This window comes from Symphalangus syndactylus, chromosome 18 (genome assembly GCF_028878055.3).
Source record: "Symphalangus syndactylus isolate Jambi chromosome 18, NHGRI_mSymSyn1-v2.1_pri, whole genome shotgun sequence".
NCBI lineage: Eukaryota > Metazoa > Chordata > Mammalia > Primates > Hylobatidae > Symphalangus > Symphalangus syndactylus.
In genome coordinates, this window is record NC_072440.2 from 111,082,407 (window position 1) to 111,099,269 (window position 16,863).

At 41.7% G+C, this 16,863-nt stretch overlaps 1 protein-coding gene across 8 annotated transcripts in view; it reads right to left on the reverse strand.

Moving 5' to 3' along the window:
• The window catches only part of SNTG2 (syntrophin gamma 2), a 400,470-nt gene that overhangs the window by 211,626 nt on the left and 171,981 nt on the right, over nucleotides 1-16,863 (reverse strand). For all 8 annotated transcript variants that reach the window (XM_063622870.1, XM_063622867.1, XM_063622865.1 and 5 more), the window contains exons 5-6: nucleotides 7,651-7,694; nucleotides 7,507-7,548 (exon numbers count right to left, since the gene is read on the reverse strand). In XM_063622870.1, coding sequence (XP_063478940.1) covers nucleotides 7,507-7,548; nucleotides 7,651-7,694 — 86 coding nt within the window. The remainder of the gene's footprint in view (nucleotides 1-7,506; nucleotides 7,549-7,650; nucleotides 7,695-16,863) is intronic.

The following is a 16,863-nucleotide window of genomic DNA, read 5'->3' on the forward strand; positions in this document are numbered from 1 at the left end:
CTGGTTTCCTAAGGGGAAAGCTTAGAGCTTCAGGGAAATAAACTCCTGCTGTTGAAAAAAAATTTTTTTGACATTTCTTCTAATATATGCTTTCAATTCTATATATTTCTCTCATCACTGCTTTCACTGCATCCCACAAATTTTGATAAGTTGCATTATTTTTAGTTGAAAATATTTTTAATATTTCTATTGAGATTTTTTGACCAGTGTGTTATTTAGAAGAGTACTGTTTAGTCTCCAAGCATTTTGTGACTTCCTAGCTATCAGTTATTGATCTCTAGTTTAATTCCATTTTGGTTTAAGAGTAAACACTGTACAATATCTGATGTAGTGTGGCTGTGTCCCCACCCAAATCTCATCTTGGATTGTAGCTCCCATAATTCCCATGTGCTATGGGAGGGACCTGGTGGGAGGTAATTGAATCATGGTGGCGGTTTCCTCCATACTGTTCTTGTGGTAGTGAATAAGTCTCATGAGATCTGAGTTTTATAAGGGGAAACCCCTTTTGCTTGTTTCTCATTCTCTTTTGTCTGCCACCATGTAAGATGTGCCTTCTGCCTTCCACCATGATTCTTGACGCCTCCCCAGCCACATACAACTGTGAGTCTATTAAGCTTCTTTTTCTTTATAAATTACCTAGTCTCAGGTATGTCTTCATCAGCAATGTGAGAACAGACTAATACAATATCTGTTCTTTTAAATTTGTTAAAATGTGTTTTTATGGCCCAGAATGTGGTCTGTCTTGGTGAATTCTTCATGTGATCTTCAGAAGAATGTTATTCTGCTGTTGTTGGGTGAAGTAGTCTGTAGATGTCCATTATATGCGGTGGATTGATGATGCTGTTGAAATTTGCTACGTCCTTTCTGATTTCTGCCTGGTGGGTCTATCCATTTCTGCCTGGTGGGTCTATCCATTTCTGCCTGGTGGGTCTATCCATTTCTGCCAGGTGGGTCTATCCATTTCTGGCCAGTTGCACTCTTATGGCTGGTTGGGTTGTCCGTTGCCAACTCAGCAACCCTCCATTTCCCTTCTCAAAGTAGAAAGAGAAACCAGGTTCTGTTTCTCCAGATCCTTTCCCATATGTCTCAGGGTGAGAGTTTTCTGAAAGAAACTCATTAAAGATTTGGGAGGTAAAGAGGTGATGCCAACCGTTTTTGAAGTCAGATAAGCACACCCTTGGGCAGATGGATCCATGGGGCTACCCTGCATGTCCTGAAAGCCACAGCTTCAACACTGTCGACTGTGGGAGATGTGCAAGCGTTCCAGAGTTTTCATGAGAATTGCATTAAATTTCTGTTTTTTCTCTTCTTAAGAACTGACAGTTTTATAGTTTTTGAATATAATATTTTCTTTTTTTTGTGGTGGGGGGGGGGGTTGTTTGTTGTTTGAGACAGAGTCTCGCTTTGTCACCCAGGCTGGAGTGCAATGGCATGATCTCTGCTCACTGCAGCCTCTGCCTCCTGGGCTCAAGCAATTCTCCTGCCTCAGCCTCCCGAGTAGCTGGGATTATACGCATCCGCCACCATTTCCAGCTAACTTTTTTCTTATTTTTAGTAGAGACGGGGTTTCACCATGTTGACCAGGCTGGCCTCGAACTCCTGACCTTAAGTAATCCACCTATCTTGGCCTCCCAAAGTTGCTGGGATTACAGGAGTGAGCTACTGATATCGGCCGAATATCATATTTTCGACGGCAGAGTCTCTGCCCTTTGCATTCCAGCAATCCCAACTTGGTGAGAATCCGTTTATCCCCATCTTCAAATTATTACAGCTGGAATTCCTGGAGCTGCTCCCATTTTCCTGACCAAATCCTAGTGGGTAGAGTTTAGTGTTGGGTAAGGGCAGAGGGCTGCTTAAAGCTGCAGTGGAGAACATGGAGAAAGACAATGACAAGGCTCAGGGACTCATATTTCCACTTTAAGCCATGAGCAGAATGCTAGGGAGCTTCAGGATTCCCCTGAAATGATTCCTTATTTCTTGTAACTACAGAGTTAAGACTTTTGAAAACTCAAGCCCACATCTGATTTTGCAGGTGGCTGAGTAATTCTATCTATCAGGCAGTGAGTCTCTCTACAGTTAGGGCATTGATGGACAAAGAGTGGGAATGAGAACAGATCCCAGCATGTCTGTGTCCCTTTTGCATGTTCATGTCCTATTGACTTTCCTTCCCCTTCCTCCCCTACTGGCAGTCACTGTTGCCCAAAGGTCCTAGAATTATGTTTTCTGAGGCAACAACTTAGCAGGACAATGCTGACTTTCCTCAATATGCACCTGGCCACTCCCCATATTTCTAGTCTCATAACTAGCCCCAAATCTTATTATGAAGCCTAATTTCAGAAGAGCTATCTCATGCATATCTAAAGAATTGCAATGCAATGGTCATGACAGTGGCAGAAATGAACTTTTGATTGTGCATGGGAATATGTGTTTAGGCTTGTAGAATCCTCTGTTGGATTAGACCAAATGTATTAATATGGGTGCAATGACTAGAGATTCTGGATTGAATGACTGGAGATTCTGGATTGAATGGAGATTCTGGATTGAATGACTGGAGATTCTGTATTGAATGACTGGAGAGTCTGGATTGAATGACTGGAAATTCTGGATTGAATGACTAGAGATTCTGGATTGAATTTAATTACTTGAGAGAGACTCTACTGGTTTCCTTGTTAGCTAAGATCAGGACTCACAGTGGCCACACTAAGTGAGGTTGAGTTGCCATGGCTTCCTTGGTGTGCGGTCCCAGAAAGAATTCAAAGGGTCATGGAAGTAGGGTGCATACTCCCATGCCTGCTCCCTTGCTGAATCTACATTCACTTCTTTGCCAAAAAATTGAAAAAACCCTAAGTGAGGAAGGCTCCAGCATCCCAGAAACTCTGCTGTGGCACTTTCCTGCTGAGCAGGCATGGTACTGGGCTATGCCACCATTGAAGGTGGCTCCTGGAATCCAAAGGGATCTTGGACCCTGGATGGGACGGCAGAGCCCAGGCAGCAGCACTGAACCTTCAGACCAGGTGGGTTGGTTCCCTTCATGGGCGGCAGGGCTGATGGTTTGACCTGCAGATCTATCTAGCCATGGCTAATTGATCATGGAGCTCTTAGGATTTAAATAGATGGGAAATACATTGCAGTTGTAATTGATTTGCGTAGGTGAAAAATCTCCAGGTCAGGTGGATAGAGACTGGACTTACCACAGTAAAGAGGCCTGGGCTCTCAATCAATTTCAGAGAGAGAGTCAGTTCCCAGAACTGCAGCCCTGAATAAAGGGAAGTCCAAGTCTGTCTGAGGAAAGCCCACCAACCCTTTGTACTGCAGATCTCCCTGTTAGCCTCCGTAAAACAGAGATTCGCAACTATGAGTGGTGTACAAAGAGCTGCTGGACCCTGGCTCTGGGGCGATGCCACGTTCTTGGAGCCCTAGTGCCCACCACGGCCCCTGTCACAATGTGGGACGAATGTGGGTCGGGGGACAGCTGCCTTTGTCTTGGACTCATCCCACACTTGTCTCAGGGCCCCAAACACACCTTGGGGCTCTTTATCTCCCCTCTGAGTACAGAGCTGAACAGATATGTATCCTACTGGTGGAACCTCCATGTTGGTGTCTGGACCCCTGGATTCAGGACCATCATGGTTGGGTGACTGGACATCCTAGAATGGCTTTTCCTTTGGAAAACGAAAAACCAAAAGCCGTGCTGTAGGAAAGACTTGAAAGATGTGGAGGAGGTAATTTTTATTACATTTCTTTCGATTGCCTCTTGGCTCAGGCAGAAAGCAAAGAAATTATTAGCAAGGGAGTGCTCTATTGTAAATATCAACAGATGGAACTCCAGTTCCAGCTATTGTCCCAGATGTGTTCTGTATCCCAGAGCAAATCGAAAATGTCCTTGATATCTGGTAAACAGCTATGAAAATGGCCAGTGATTCTTTCTCCTGCGGTTTCTAGCTGTTAGCACACATCGCCAGAAACAGCCTGCCTTCGAACGGCCATAGCATACTTTGTGTTCTGGCACCAAGGCCAGAACGTACTCATTCTTGAGGAAAAAGGCCTTGCTTATGCAGGATGTAACGTCCTGTTTCAGTATTAACCATAACACATGTCGTTAAATGGAAAACCTGGCCTAACAAGAAAGCAAGCTTCAGCTCTGTATTAGGAACCTCTTCTTCTGCTAACATGGAATGAAGTCCCCATGGTCTGCTGAGTAAACTGTCAGAGCCAATTTCTGTGAATGGGGCTTCCCGCCCTGAGCTGCTGTTCAAAATAGATGATTTGGAAGGTTCCTTTCTGCTCAGAGTGTCCACACCATTTTTCCCAACATAAGATGTCAACTTTAACAGTTAAGTTCAAAATCACCTACAGCAGGATCTGCCATGAGTTCTTCATCATAGTAAAAGCTACTCTAGGTGACTGAAACGTGTTTTTTAAAAGGACTAATTTAAATTTAAAAAGGTAGCTCCGTGGAAGGTGTTAGTGACTTTTTTTTTCCCCAATTAGGGCAATTTTTATCAATGGTTTTCATAGCACTTAAGAACTTAGACTGTAACTTAGACTAGAAGTAATTTTCTATTACAATATCTTACTTTAACATTTGAGACATCTTTTAAAATTTCCCACTGAACTGTAGAAAAATGACATTCTGTAAAGTTTCTTGCTCTGAGATGCCCTGGGGTGATTAAAGGCGGAACACACCAGCCTTGCTGTGGCCCGGCCAGGCTGTTGTTCTGCGCCCTGCCTGTGGGGGCGCTGGAGAGCAGCCCACCACCTCCCAGAGCTCCTCACTTGGATCAGTGGTCGCATCACAGACCAGGTACAGGGACGAGAGGAACCGGCAGCTCGTGCTGCCCGCCCCCCAGACATCTCAATCTGTGTCTGCGCAGGGATGTCACACTGAGTGACAGCCGTCATCGATCTCCCTTTTTCTCTGAAGAGAGACATGTCTCAGAATTTGCCCAGTGAACATACGGGCAGTTTACTGGGCTGTAGCTGGCTACAGTATTATATGCCAATGTGGATGACAATGCACAGATGTATTAAAAAGGGGAAACTATATGTTAATGCATATGCATGTATGTATATTAAGATGTTTTAACAACTTAAAGTAGTAAAATTTTCCAAAGCAGTAGAGTGAATAAGATTCACTTTGTGGAGGTAAATCTAGTTTTTATATTACAAACGATTCTTTGCATTCAGTAGAACTGACATTTTTCTTTTAGAATTAATTGAAGCCAGAATTTACTGCGAAAACTGAGGAAGTGAAATCATATGATTTATAAGTCTTTTAGAATGTTAGCATTTTAATGAGCTTTATGCATCTGAAAAATTGAGATTGTACGTCTCATTAGCATTTCTCTAATAATTTATTTTGTATCACATAAGAATGTAGACATATGATATGATCAGTTTGGTTCAAAAAGTATATTTGTATCAGTCCAATATTGTAATAGCTCCATTTATAAGATTTACATATAATTTACTAGAAATTTTTTTTTTTTGAGATGGAGTCTCATTCTATTGCCCAGACTGCAGTGTAGGGAGCCATAATAGCTCACTGCAGCCTCAAACTCCTTGGCTCAAGTGATCCTCCCACCTCAGCCTCCTGAGTAGCTGGGACTACAGGTATGCGCCACCATGCCTGACTATATTTTGTTTTAAATTTTTGTAGAGACAGGTCCTGCTATGTTGCCCAGGCTGGACTTGAACCTCTGGCCTCAAGTGAGCAGGAGGATTCCTGTCTAGGCCTCCCAAAGTGCTTGGATTACAGTTGTGAGCAACTGGTGCAAAAATTTGTTGTGGCCGAGTGTGGCAGCTCACACCTGTAATCCCAGCACTTTGAAAGGCCAGGGTGGGTGGATCACCTGAGGTCAGGAGTTCAAGACCAGCCTGGCCAACATGGCAAAACCCCATCTCTACTAAAAAAATATACAAAAATTAACCAGGCATGGTGGTGGGCGTCTATAATCCCAGCTCCTTGGGAGGCTGAGGCAGACAGAATTGCTTGAACCCGGGAGGCGGAGGTTACAGTGAGCCGAGATCATGCCACTGCATTCCAGACTGGGTGACAGAACGAGACTCTGTCTCAAAAACAAAACAAAACAAAACAAAAAAACTGTTGCTCACAAGAATTTTACTCTCTCTGGGCTAGGATAGAAGTCATGAAGGTGTGTCTTGCCTCTCTTTCAATTGTGATGTGTTTTCCCACAATAAGCAAAAGGATAACAGCACTTCATCTACTTGAGACTTTCTGGCGTTGGAGGCCAAGACATGTGCTGATGCTTGTTGTTGTGACTCTTTCCTCCACCCAGCACAAATTAGAGGTTGATAACTACACATCTTGAATGAAGACACAGATGAATTCTGAGTGAGCATGTAGGAAGCGATTCCCCGTTTAGTTACAGACTGCTGCATGTGCCTGCCTTGGTTTCACAGAAATTTACTGCTACGCAGATGGGGTGACTTTTGGGTACTAGGGCTGTTTGCCCTTCCTTGGAACTAAAAGTTGGCTAATTGAAAAGATAAACACAAGAAGAAATGCATGCATGCCTATTAATCTTTGTGGGACAAGTTAAATTACCAGCCTGCTTGCCTTTTGCTGCAACTCACAGAAATAAACTCCCGTGAGGGCTCTGCTGGCTGCCTTGGGCCCCAGGTGTGCATCCTGGACTCGGCTCCGCTGCCTCTCCCCTTGACCCTGTGTCCCCCAGGTCACTTACTGGCACAGGGACTGCTCTGCCAGGCATCTCACCCGCTTCACCCTCCACCTCATCTCTCAGCTGTAATACCATCTCCACCTCTGCCCCCACCCTGCAGGCACCAGACTGACCATGCGTCCCCACCACATGCTTCCTGGCATCAGCCCCATGGTGAGGCTGCACTCGGCTTCTTTCTTCCCAACAGCCAGAATGAGTACCTCAGGGATAGACGTCTGTTTAATCCGCCTAACCTGACATGACACTGGAGAAAGCTTATCTCCATGGAAGGCATCCTGCACCGAATGCAACCTGACCCCCACCATCTTATGTGATCCTCAGAGGTCTACCTGCATCCTCCATAGCACACATTCTATGCAAGCGTGCTGCTGCCAGCTAACGGGGAGCAAAGGCGTGAAGGTCCTGCAAGCTCCAGTGCCCCGGTGGTACAGGGAGACTCTGTGAAGCCCTGCCACCTCCTGTGCTCAGCACGATGATAACCCTTCAGGAATCCTGGGTGAGTCACCTGCTCCCTGAGTTCCAGTGCTCTTGTGTTAAACATGGGCTTCATCAAGTGTATTTTACAGCGTTTGTGAGGATCCCTGACGGGAGTGCTTGTGAAGTGCCCCAGTCAGCACACAACAGTCGACAGTGGGCAGTTTATTAAGGTCCTTTTGTAACACGATTTACTAAACCTTTTAAGCTTTCTTTCCAATTCTAAGACTGCATCTATGGACAGACTCAGTGAAATATAAATTATAGAGACAAATAATTCAAATAAAAGAATAATAAACAGAATAACTATAAAATGTAATTCACTTACCACTTCTTCATGAGTTGCATTTTCTACATGTATGCCATTAACCTAAACAGATGACAAAGTAAGAATGTTGAGAATAATAATTGATTAATACAAGTTAAAAATAAAAATGCAATCAAGTTAAGGATTAACGTGTACCATACTGACCTGGAGAACAGCATCTCCTACGAACAACATCCCTGTCTGGTCAGCTGCAGGGTGGCAAAAGTGGCAACAGTGTTAAGAGAAATCTCAGTGACATGCTTTGTTATGACAGTCATTTAAGCACAGTGCTTGCAGTAGCTGAAGTGGCCGCGTGTGTGTGCATGTGTCCACGTGAGTAGATGTGTGTTTATGTGTGCAGGTGCAGATGGGTGTGAATGTATGCATGTGTGTGCATGTGTGGGTGTGGGTGGCATGCATGGGTATTTGCGAGTCTGAGTGTGTGAATCTGTTGATATGTGCGTGCCTGTGTGTACACATGGATGTGTGTGTGCATCTGTCCACGTGAGGTGTGTGTGTGCAGGTGCAGATGGGTGTGCATGCATGGGTGTGAGTGGCATGCATGGGTATTTGCAAGTCTGAGCATGTGAATCTGTTGATGTGTGTGCCTGTGTGTACACATGGATGTGTGTGTGCATGTGTCCACAAGGGTGTGGGAAATGTCAACACATAGCATTAGGCAGCCACTTCATAAGGAACGCTAGATTGATTTACGTGCATTAAAAGAGTTGCCTTCCAGTCACAGAAGACTTGTTTAGTGTGGAAAACAAATGTCACTTCCTCCTAATAAAGGGTTTCATTACAGAATATGGAAAGTCTGATGCACATTTTTCATTAAGTGTGCAATAAACAAGGAATTCCCACAGCCACTTAGCATTTCCCCTCATTCTCATAAGCAAATGTACAGAGATGGCTCTGATCAAAACAACTGTACCTAGAATATTAAAGGCAACAAAGAGAAAAACTTTGCATGAGAAAGTCTGACTATAATCTATGCAGCATGTTTTCACTTAACCTTTCCATTGTCAGAGAGGCAGAGAGAGCCCCATTCAATACGACTGAACAAATCTGCACAAAAGCTAAGGCTTTTCCCCCCAATTTTTGCCTTCACATAGGTTTGTTTCAATTTTAAATCTTTGTTTAAATAGTGGAAAACAAGTAATAACCTGTTCTTTGAAAGTGGGAATGCTCTTGACAAACTATATACAGATTAAATGTCAATTCTAAATATTACTTCTAGTGTTTAGCAAATATTAAATTGTGTTGAAACTATAGTTTTCATATCACTGTACGTAATGGTACCGATTCTGTACAGCAATGGTACTGATGTTAAGTGATCCAAATAAAGTTCTCGTTTGCACCGAAACTGTGCATGGCAAAGCTGCTGTGGCCCATGCAGTGGTGGCAGCTCTTCTCTCCTGCGCCATCTCCCTGTGTTCAAACTGCCTCCCTCTCTCTCTGTGTCTCTCACTGTCTCGGTGTCTCTCTGTCTCTCTCTGTCTCTCAGTTCTTCGCATGCTGTTGTTCCCCTCTCTAGCCACACAAGCGTCGGCTGCATCCTGAAAACATTTATTGATTATCTGGAATAATGGACTCTTGAGCCAGGGTCTCAGAAGCATTACAAACCTAAATTTTAAGGGAGTCAAAGGCTAACAGAAGAAAGTACACCCAGAACATGTGGATTCCATGTGAAATTACACATGCGGTAGTGATTATATAGATCATATCATTAATATGGATGCTATAAAAGTGCAGAAAATTGCATATGATAAAAACAAGATCCAAGTCAGTTAATCATCATAATTCTCAATATTTAGTTTAAGAAGCACCACCTTTATTAAATACCTATCTGATGCATCAGAAACTAAGCTTCAGCTTTTCTAACAGTATAGGGATAAAGTTGTTCTTATCAAAGTATTTTACCCCATGGTCTGAATGGACCTACAGAAAATAAAAATCTCTGTACATTTAGTTGCATTGATTTTTACAAAACAAACTTTAGCTAATTATGGAAAGTAGTCTTTGTCATTGAACAAGTCCAGTGCAGAAGATAATGTTTTTGTTTTTTTGTTTCGTTTTGAGACGGAGTCTCACTCTTGTCACCCAGTCTGGAGTGCAACGGCATGACCCTGGCTCACTGCAACCTCTGCCTCCTGGGTTCAAGCGATTCTTTTGCCTCAGCCTCCCAAGTAGCTGGGATTACAGATGTGTACCACCACACCCTGCTAATTTTTTTTTGTATTTTTAGTAGAGACAGGGTTTCGCCATGTTGGCCAGGCTGGTCTTGAACTCCTAACCTCAGGTGATCTGCCCGCCTCGTCCTCCCAAAGTGCTGGGATTACAGGCGTGAGCCACCATGCCTGGCCAAGGTAATGTGTTTTTAAAATGAAACCTATGGTAATTACTCACAGTAAATGACTTAATCTCTTTGTTTAGTGAAGGTCAATGAAGACGCATCTGACTCTTCTAAAGCAGAAAGCAGCATTTTGTTTTGTCAACAAGCCACATGTGTGCCTGAGATCCTACAGAACAGCAGAAAAAAATGACTGTCCAGAGCCAGGCACCAAAATGCATAACCAAATTCCCTGAAAAGAATGGTATCCAGAGTTTTCAGAATGGAGCTGCCATTTCTTGTCTGGAACTAACGCAGTGAGGTCTATTTTGCTCTAGAGTTGCTTAGAAGCCGCCTCCAGACAGCAGAAAAACTCACATAGGGCAGTGCCAAGACTTTTCTGCAGGGCCTGGGGTTTAATGAGATGACGATGAATTGCAGCCCAGCGTCTGTCTGCGTGCCAGGCCTCCTCGCCCTGCACGCCCATGGGGAGCACAGCAGTGCTTACCTGGAGGGAAGTCCGCCTCATTAAAACATTTCACAGACCCTGCAGAGGGTCCTGAACAGCTGAGTCAATGCATATCCTGTTTTGATTTGAGCTCTGAAGCCACCCAGGAACCTCGGTCTGGGAGAAGCAGGGATCCCAGGGCTGGCCACTCCTTACTCGCCTCTGACTGGGAGAGCTCCAGGCTTTGCAAGTCCCGCAAGTTCAGAGGCCTGTGGACACTGAGGCAGTGGAGACAGTGAGGCCCTGAGGAGCTGGCACGTAATTTTTGTGTGTGCACAAATGTAATGTTATAAATTCTCAAGTAATGAAATTAAAATGCCAGCAGCAGTCTAGGTAAATAGCAAACATTGGCTTACACTTTCTGCAGTTTTTGCAGAAATTTAAAGGATCAAATTAAAATCCTTAAGAAGATGTGGAAATCCCTCCTTAACTAAAACTTCAGAGTTTGAACAGCAGAAAAACAATAATTTTAATGTGGTGAGACAATGCTTGTTGGTTTATTCCTCATTTTCTTGCCCCCACTTTCTCCCTCCTCTCGAAGGAAACAATTAGGTTCCCTCAGTCCTGGAGCCAACAATCAGGTTAAGCATTCGATGACCAGGCAAAGGGAAGTCCAGCCTTTCCTCATGCCTCACCAGAGTCCTTCAGGTAGAAAAACATGGTGTGAAATCGCTTTTTCTTTGTTCACTGGTTTCTTTGCTTTTGCTTCCTCTTTCCTCTGTTTGTGGCAATAAGCTGGGTCATTAAAACTACTGAACTGAATTTATAGTAAACCATAAGTTCATCATTTCCAGAATGCTCAAGGTTCTTAAATATACTGACTTGAAATGGCTTTAAGCTAATTTAGTTCAAGCGTTATCAAAAATTTCACGGAATTTTAAGTCATTATTGTGCTTCGGTCCTAAATGTAGCTTAAGAAACAAAGACAGTTGCCTATCAGCTTAAGGAGATTTTGGGCTGAGACAATGGGGTTTTCTAAATATACAATCATGTCATCTGCAAACAGGGACAATTTGACTTCCTCTTTTCCTAATTGAGTACCCTTTACTTCCGTGTCCTGCCTGATTGCCCTGGCCAGAACTTCCAGCACTATGTTGAATAGGAGTGGTGAGAGAGGGCATCCCTGTCTTGTACCAGTTTTCAAAGGGAATGCTTCCAGTTTTTGCCCATTCAGTATGATATTGGCTGTGGGTTTGTCATAGATAGCTCTTATTATTTTGAGATATGTCCCATCAATACCTAATTTACTGAGAGTTTTTAGCATGAAGGGCTGTTGAATTTTGTCAAAGGCCTTTTCTGCATCTATTGAGATAATCATGTGGTTAGGCAACTTCAGCAAAGTCTCAGGATACAAAATCAATGTGCAAAAATCACAAGCATTCTTATACACCAATAACAGACAGAGAGCCAAATCGTGAGTGAACTCCCATTCACAATTGCTTCAAAGAGAATAAAATACCTAAGAATCCAACTTACAAGGGATGTGAAGGACCTCTTCAAGGGGAACTACAAACCACTGCTCAATGAAATAAAAGAGGACACAAACAAATGGAAGAACATTCCATGCTCATGGGTAGGAAGAATCAATATCGTGAAAATGGCCATACTGGCCAAGGTAATTTATAGATTCAATGCCATCCCCATCAAGCTACCAATGACTTTCTTCACAGAATTGGAAAAAAACTACTTTAAAGTTCATATGGAAACAAAAAAAGAGCCTGCATTGCCAAGTCAATCCTAAGCCAAAAGAACAAAGCTGGAGGCATCACCCTACCTGACTTCAAACTATACAAGGCTACAGTAACCAAAACAGCATGGTACTGGTACCAAAACAGAGATATAGACCAATGGAAAAGAATAGAAACATCACACATCCACAACTATGTGATCTTTGACAAATCTGACAAAAACAAGCAATGGGGAAAGGATTCCCTATTTAATAAATGGTGCTGGGAAAACTGGCTAGCCATATGTAGAAAGCTGAAACTGGATCCCTTCCTTACACCTTATACAAAAATTAATTCAAGATGGATTAAAGACTTAAATGTTAGACCTAAAGCCACAAAAACCCTAGAAGAAAACCTAGGCAATACCATTCAGGACATAGGCATGGGCAAGGACTTCATGTCTAAAACACCAAAAGCAATGGCAACAAAAGCCAAAATTGACAAATGGGATCTAATTAAACTAAAGAGCTTCTGCACAGCAAAAGAAACTACCATCAGAGTGAACAGGCAACCTACAGAATGGGAGAAAATTTTTGCAATCTACTTATCTGACAAAGGGCTAATATCCAGAATCTACAAAGAACTCAAACAAATTTACAAGAAAAAAACAAACAACCCCATCAAAAAGTGGGCAAAGGACATGAACAGACACTTCTCAAAAGAAGAAATTTATGCAGCCAAAAGACACATGAAAAAATGCTCATCATCACTGGCCATCAGAGAAATGCAAATCAAAACCACAATGAGATATTATCTCACACCAGTTAGAATGGCGATCATTAAAAAGTCAGGAAACAACAGGTGCTGGAGAGGATGTGGAGATATAGGAACACTTTTACACTGTTGGTGGGACTGTAAACTAGTTCAACCATTGTGGAAGACAGTGTGGCGATTCCTCGGGGATCTAGAACTAGAAATACCATTTGACCAAGCCATCCCATTACTGGGTATATACCCAAAGGACTATAAATCATGCTGCTATAAAGACACATGCACACGTATGTTTATTGCAGCACTATTCACAATAGCAAAGACTTGGAACCAACCCAAGTGTCCAACAACGATAGACTGGATTAAGAAAATGTGGCATATATACACCATGGAATACTATGCAGCCATAAAAAAGGATGAGTTCATGTCCTTTGTAGGGACATGGATGAAGCTGGAAACCATCATTCTCAGCAAACTATCGCAAGGACAAAAAACCAAACACCGCATGTTCTCACTCATAGGTAGGAATTGAACAACGAGAACACTTGGACACAGGAAGGGGAACATCACACACTGGGGCCTGTTGTGGGGTTGGGGGAGGGGGGAGAGATAGCATTAGGAGATACACCTAATGTAAATGACCAGTTAATGTGTGCAGCACACCAACATGGCACATGTATACATATGTAACAAACCTGCACATTGTGCACATGTACCCTAGAACTTAAAGTATAATTAAAAAAAAACCTCAAAAAAAAAAAAGAAGAAACAAAGAGAGCAGAGAAATAGCACATGTCATGGAGTTCCATGTAGCTGTTAACAGCTAAAGGTTACAAACAACATTACAAAAGTGTGAACCCTGTGAAATGTTGGCTTAAAACCAACCTTCTTAAGCAATTTTGGTTCAGTGAAAGGGAGGAGGAAGAAGACTCATTCCCAGTTATTAAATGAAAGGTAATTACAAATACTTTCCAGCTAAATCTGTGAAATGTTTTTCACCTGACACACACTTTTAGCCTTAAAAAAATTAAAAAGTGGTAAAATGGATGATAAAATAAAATCATAAAAGTTCAATTTTAATTCAAAATTTTAATTAATGCTCCTAAATAAAATGAACTATTTGGTCAGATTAGGCAAGGTTTGTTGATTTTAGCTGAAAAGTGATTCTAGTTAATCCCTACAGTAATACGGCCACTGCCTCATTATACAAAGTGGAAATACAGCATAATGCATTTTAATCCATATAAATATTCAAACTCCTGCAAAATGTTACAATGAGGTAATGTTTTCTGTTTTATTATACTTGCTTTATCAAGATAAAGTAATTATAGGGTTATCTGAGGTCATGTAAAGGTAAAGGTTTCTGAAACTTTAAGTTTACAGTTCAACTTATTGCTTTGTAAAACAATGTAGCAGAGAGTATATTAAAATCCATATGAGAATGTGTATTTGATAGTTTAGTCAAAAGATGTTAGCCTAGGATATAGGTGAAAGTAAATGGACATATTTTCACATTGAGTGAAAAGCTCAAAAGAAAAAGGATTAGTGGCCGGGCGAGGTGGCTCACACCTATAATCCCAGCACTTCGGGAGGCTGAGGTGGGCGGATCAGGAGGTCAGGAGATGCAGACCATCCTGGCTAATACAGTGAAACCCCGTCTCTACAAAAAATACAAAAACTTAGCTGGGCGTGGTGGCATCGCCTGTAATCCCAGCTACTCGGGAGGCTGAGGCAGGAGAATCACGTGAACCCGGGAGGTGGAGGATGCAGTGAGCCGAGATCACACCACTGTACTCCAGCCTGGGCGACAGAGTGAGACTCTGTCTCACAAAAAAAAAAAAAAAAAAAAAAGAAAAGAAAAAAAAGGAAAAAGGATTCGCAAATGGGTTAAACAGGACCCTCATAAAGGTGTGAACTAGAAGAACAGGAGAGTTTCTGCATTTTCTCTGAAACTTTACACTAAGGGAAATGAATAGTGTGTCCCATGTGTGTGCTCATTTTCAAAAGAGCTCACTTTAATGATCCGTAGATTCCAACGATATCACCAAAATACATAATCTGATAGGATGGAAGTCAAATGGATTTGCCAAAAACAACTTGAAGCTTGCACACCGCAGGCCGGAGTGTGGCTGAATCCATCCTGAGTGTGACTCTGGAACTTAAATTGCCCTTTTACATCCTGGTAAGCAAGAATAGTGCTCCAGCACCTAAATGTTTCTACCAAGAAAGAAATACTAGCCGAACACAGACACCAAGAACTGTCAGTCAAAACACATCTTCTAATTAACACTAACTTCGGCAAATTCACCCAGGAATAAATCAGACAGTGCATGTATAATCTTAACAGACCAGCATGTCTTACAGTTGGAAACCTGCGTCAACCCCACAGAAAGCTGACTGCATCTCACCAGCAGGATGCTTTACAGTTTGGCCCGAGGCTGTGTCTTGTCTGGGGCTCCTGTTGACTGTATAAATCCTATAATCATTGTTTGAATTTACATCGTGTTACCTGATAAAACAAAGGTCATTAAATTTGCTTTTATTACCATTTAGTCAAACTATAGAAAAATTGCTATGGTATTGATGATAGGCTGCAGGATTTAGCTATCTGCGGCGAATGAAACTCTAAATTGGCAGTGCCAGTGTGAACGCCTAAGTTTTCAACAGACTTTCTTTACCTCTGCAGAGTACCCAGTGATGACCGACTCACGAAGGGCTGTGAAAAATGCTTCTCCATACAGATTTTAATCTCCAACACTGTACTCCAGCAAATGAATCAAGCTTCTTGGCAAGAAATACATGCTTTGTGACTTGGGCACAAGACTTTCTCAGGTTACTCCAAAAATATGGGCCTGGAACATTCTTTTAAATAAAGTAAAATGTTTCCAGGAGTTCTTGGGGAGGGGGAACAAATGTGGAAAGGATGGACGAGCCATCTAGATGGAGTTCCCACCAGCCCGACTGTGATGATGTATCAAAAAGAAAACTTTAACTGTCATTTCTTAAAATAATTTCAGCAGTGTTACAGTTCTTTTTGAATTTTTCTAGCTGGAAAATTTTTAATGCAAAAAAAGATTTTATTGTGTAAAATATCATTAATCTGAAAGGAAAAATTAAAATTTATCTTCTTTATCATATATATTAGTTGGTTTTATTCAACTGAGGAAACCATATTGCTATTTTTAAACTGTTTAAACTGTGTGTTTATTCTCAGAGTTTGTAGAAAAAATTATGCAAAAAATTATATTGTCACTTCACCAAATGGCTCCAAAGAATGTCATCCATGAATTTGGGATGTCCATGTCCATGATAAGTGACGGCCTATTTACTCAGCAGAAGCAGTAAAGGAAGCCAGAGACTCACAGACTCAGAAACACTTTCATTGCTCATATTGTGTAAAATAAGCAAGAAGAGTAAGACAGGCACATATGGCTTTTAAGTTTTTTGGCCAAGAATTTAAGATGAATGAGTTCTTTTGCCTGTAACTCTTATTATCAGGAACTGTACAATCAATAAGAAGTAGACTTGCTCCCTACAAATGCTAAATGCATGTATAGCCTGCAAGAATTTTTATTACAACCTTGTGAACGCCACCTTCAAATATTTTATATATTAAATTACATGAAGATAACATGTTATAAAATATTAAAGAGGTATTTAAAGGCATTCTCTTGATGATAATGAGAGGCCACATTGTCCAGGCTCAATAAACTTGGCAATGATGTATTATTGACTGCAGAGTCTACTGCACAGCTCATCAGAAATCCTCCAAGCCCTACTCAACACCATGACAACCAGAAGTGGTTGAGGTTTCCAGTTTCGCTTCAAAAGGATTAAAGGTGAAATGCCATAAGTTATATGCATATTATAATTGCTAAATTTAAAACATGGAACATTAAGGACTACTTAGAATGACAAATAATACATACAAAGTTAAATTAATGCAGTCACAGACTTGACCTTCTTATTTGGCATTACAGTTTGGCTCTACAGTTTGTCTCAGATGAGACAACCATGATGAAATTATTAATTTCCAAATTTATCCAAAATTGTATATTTGTGTGTTTTTACCAGAAGAGACACATTTCCCAGGGAAGGAA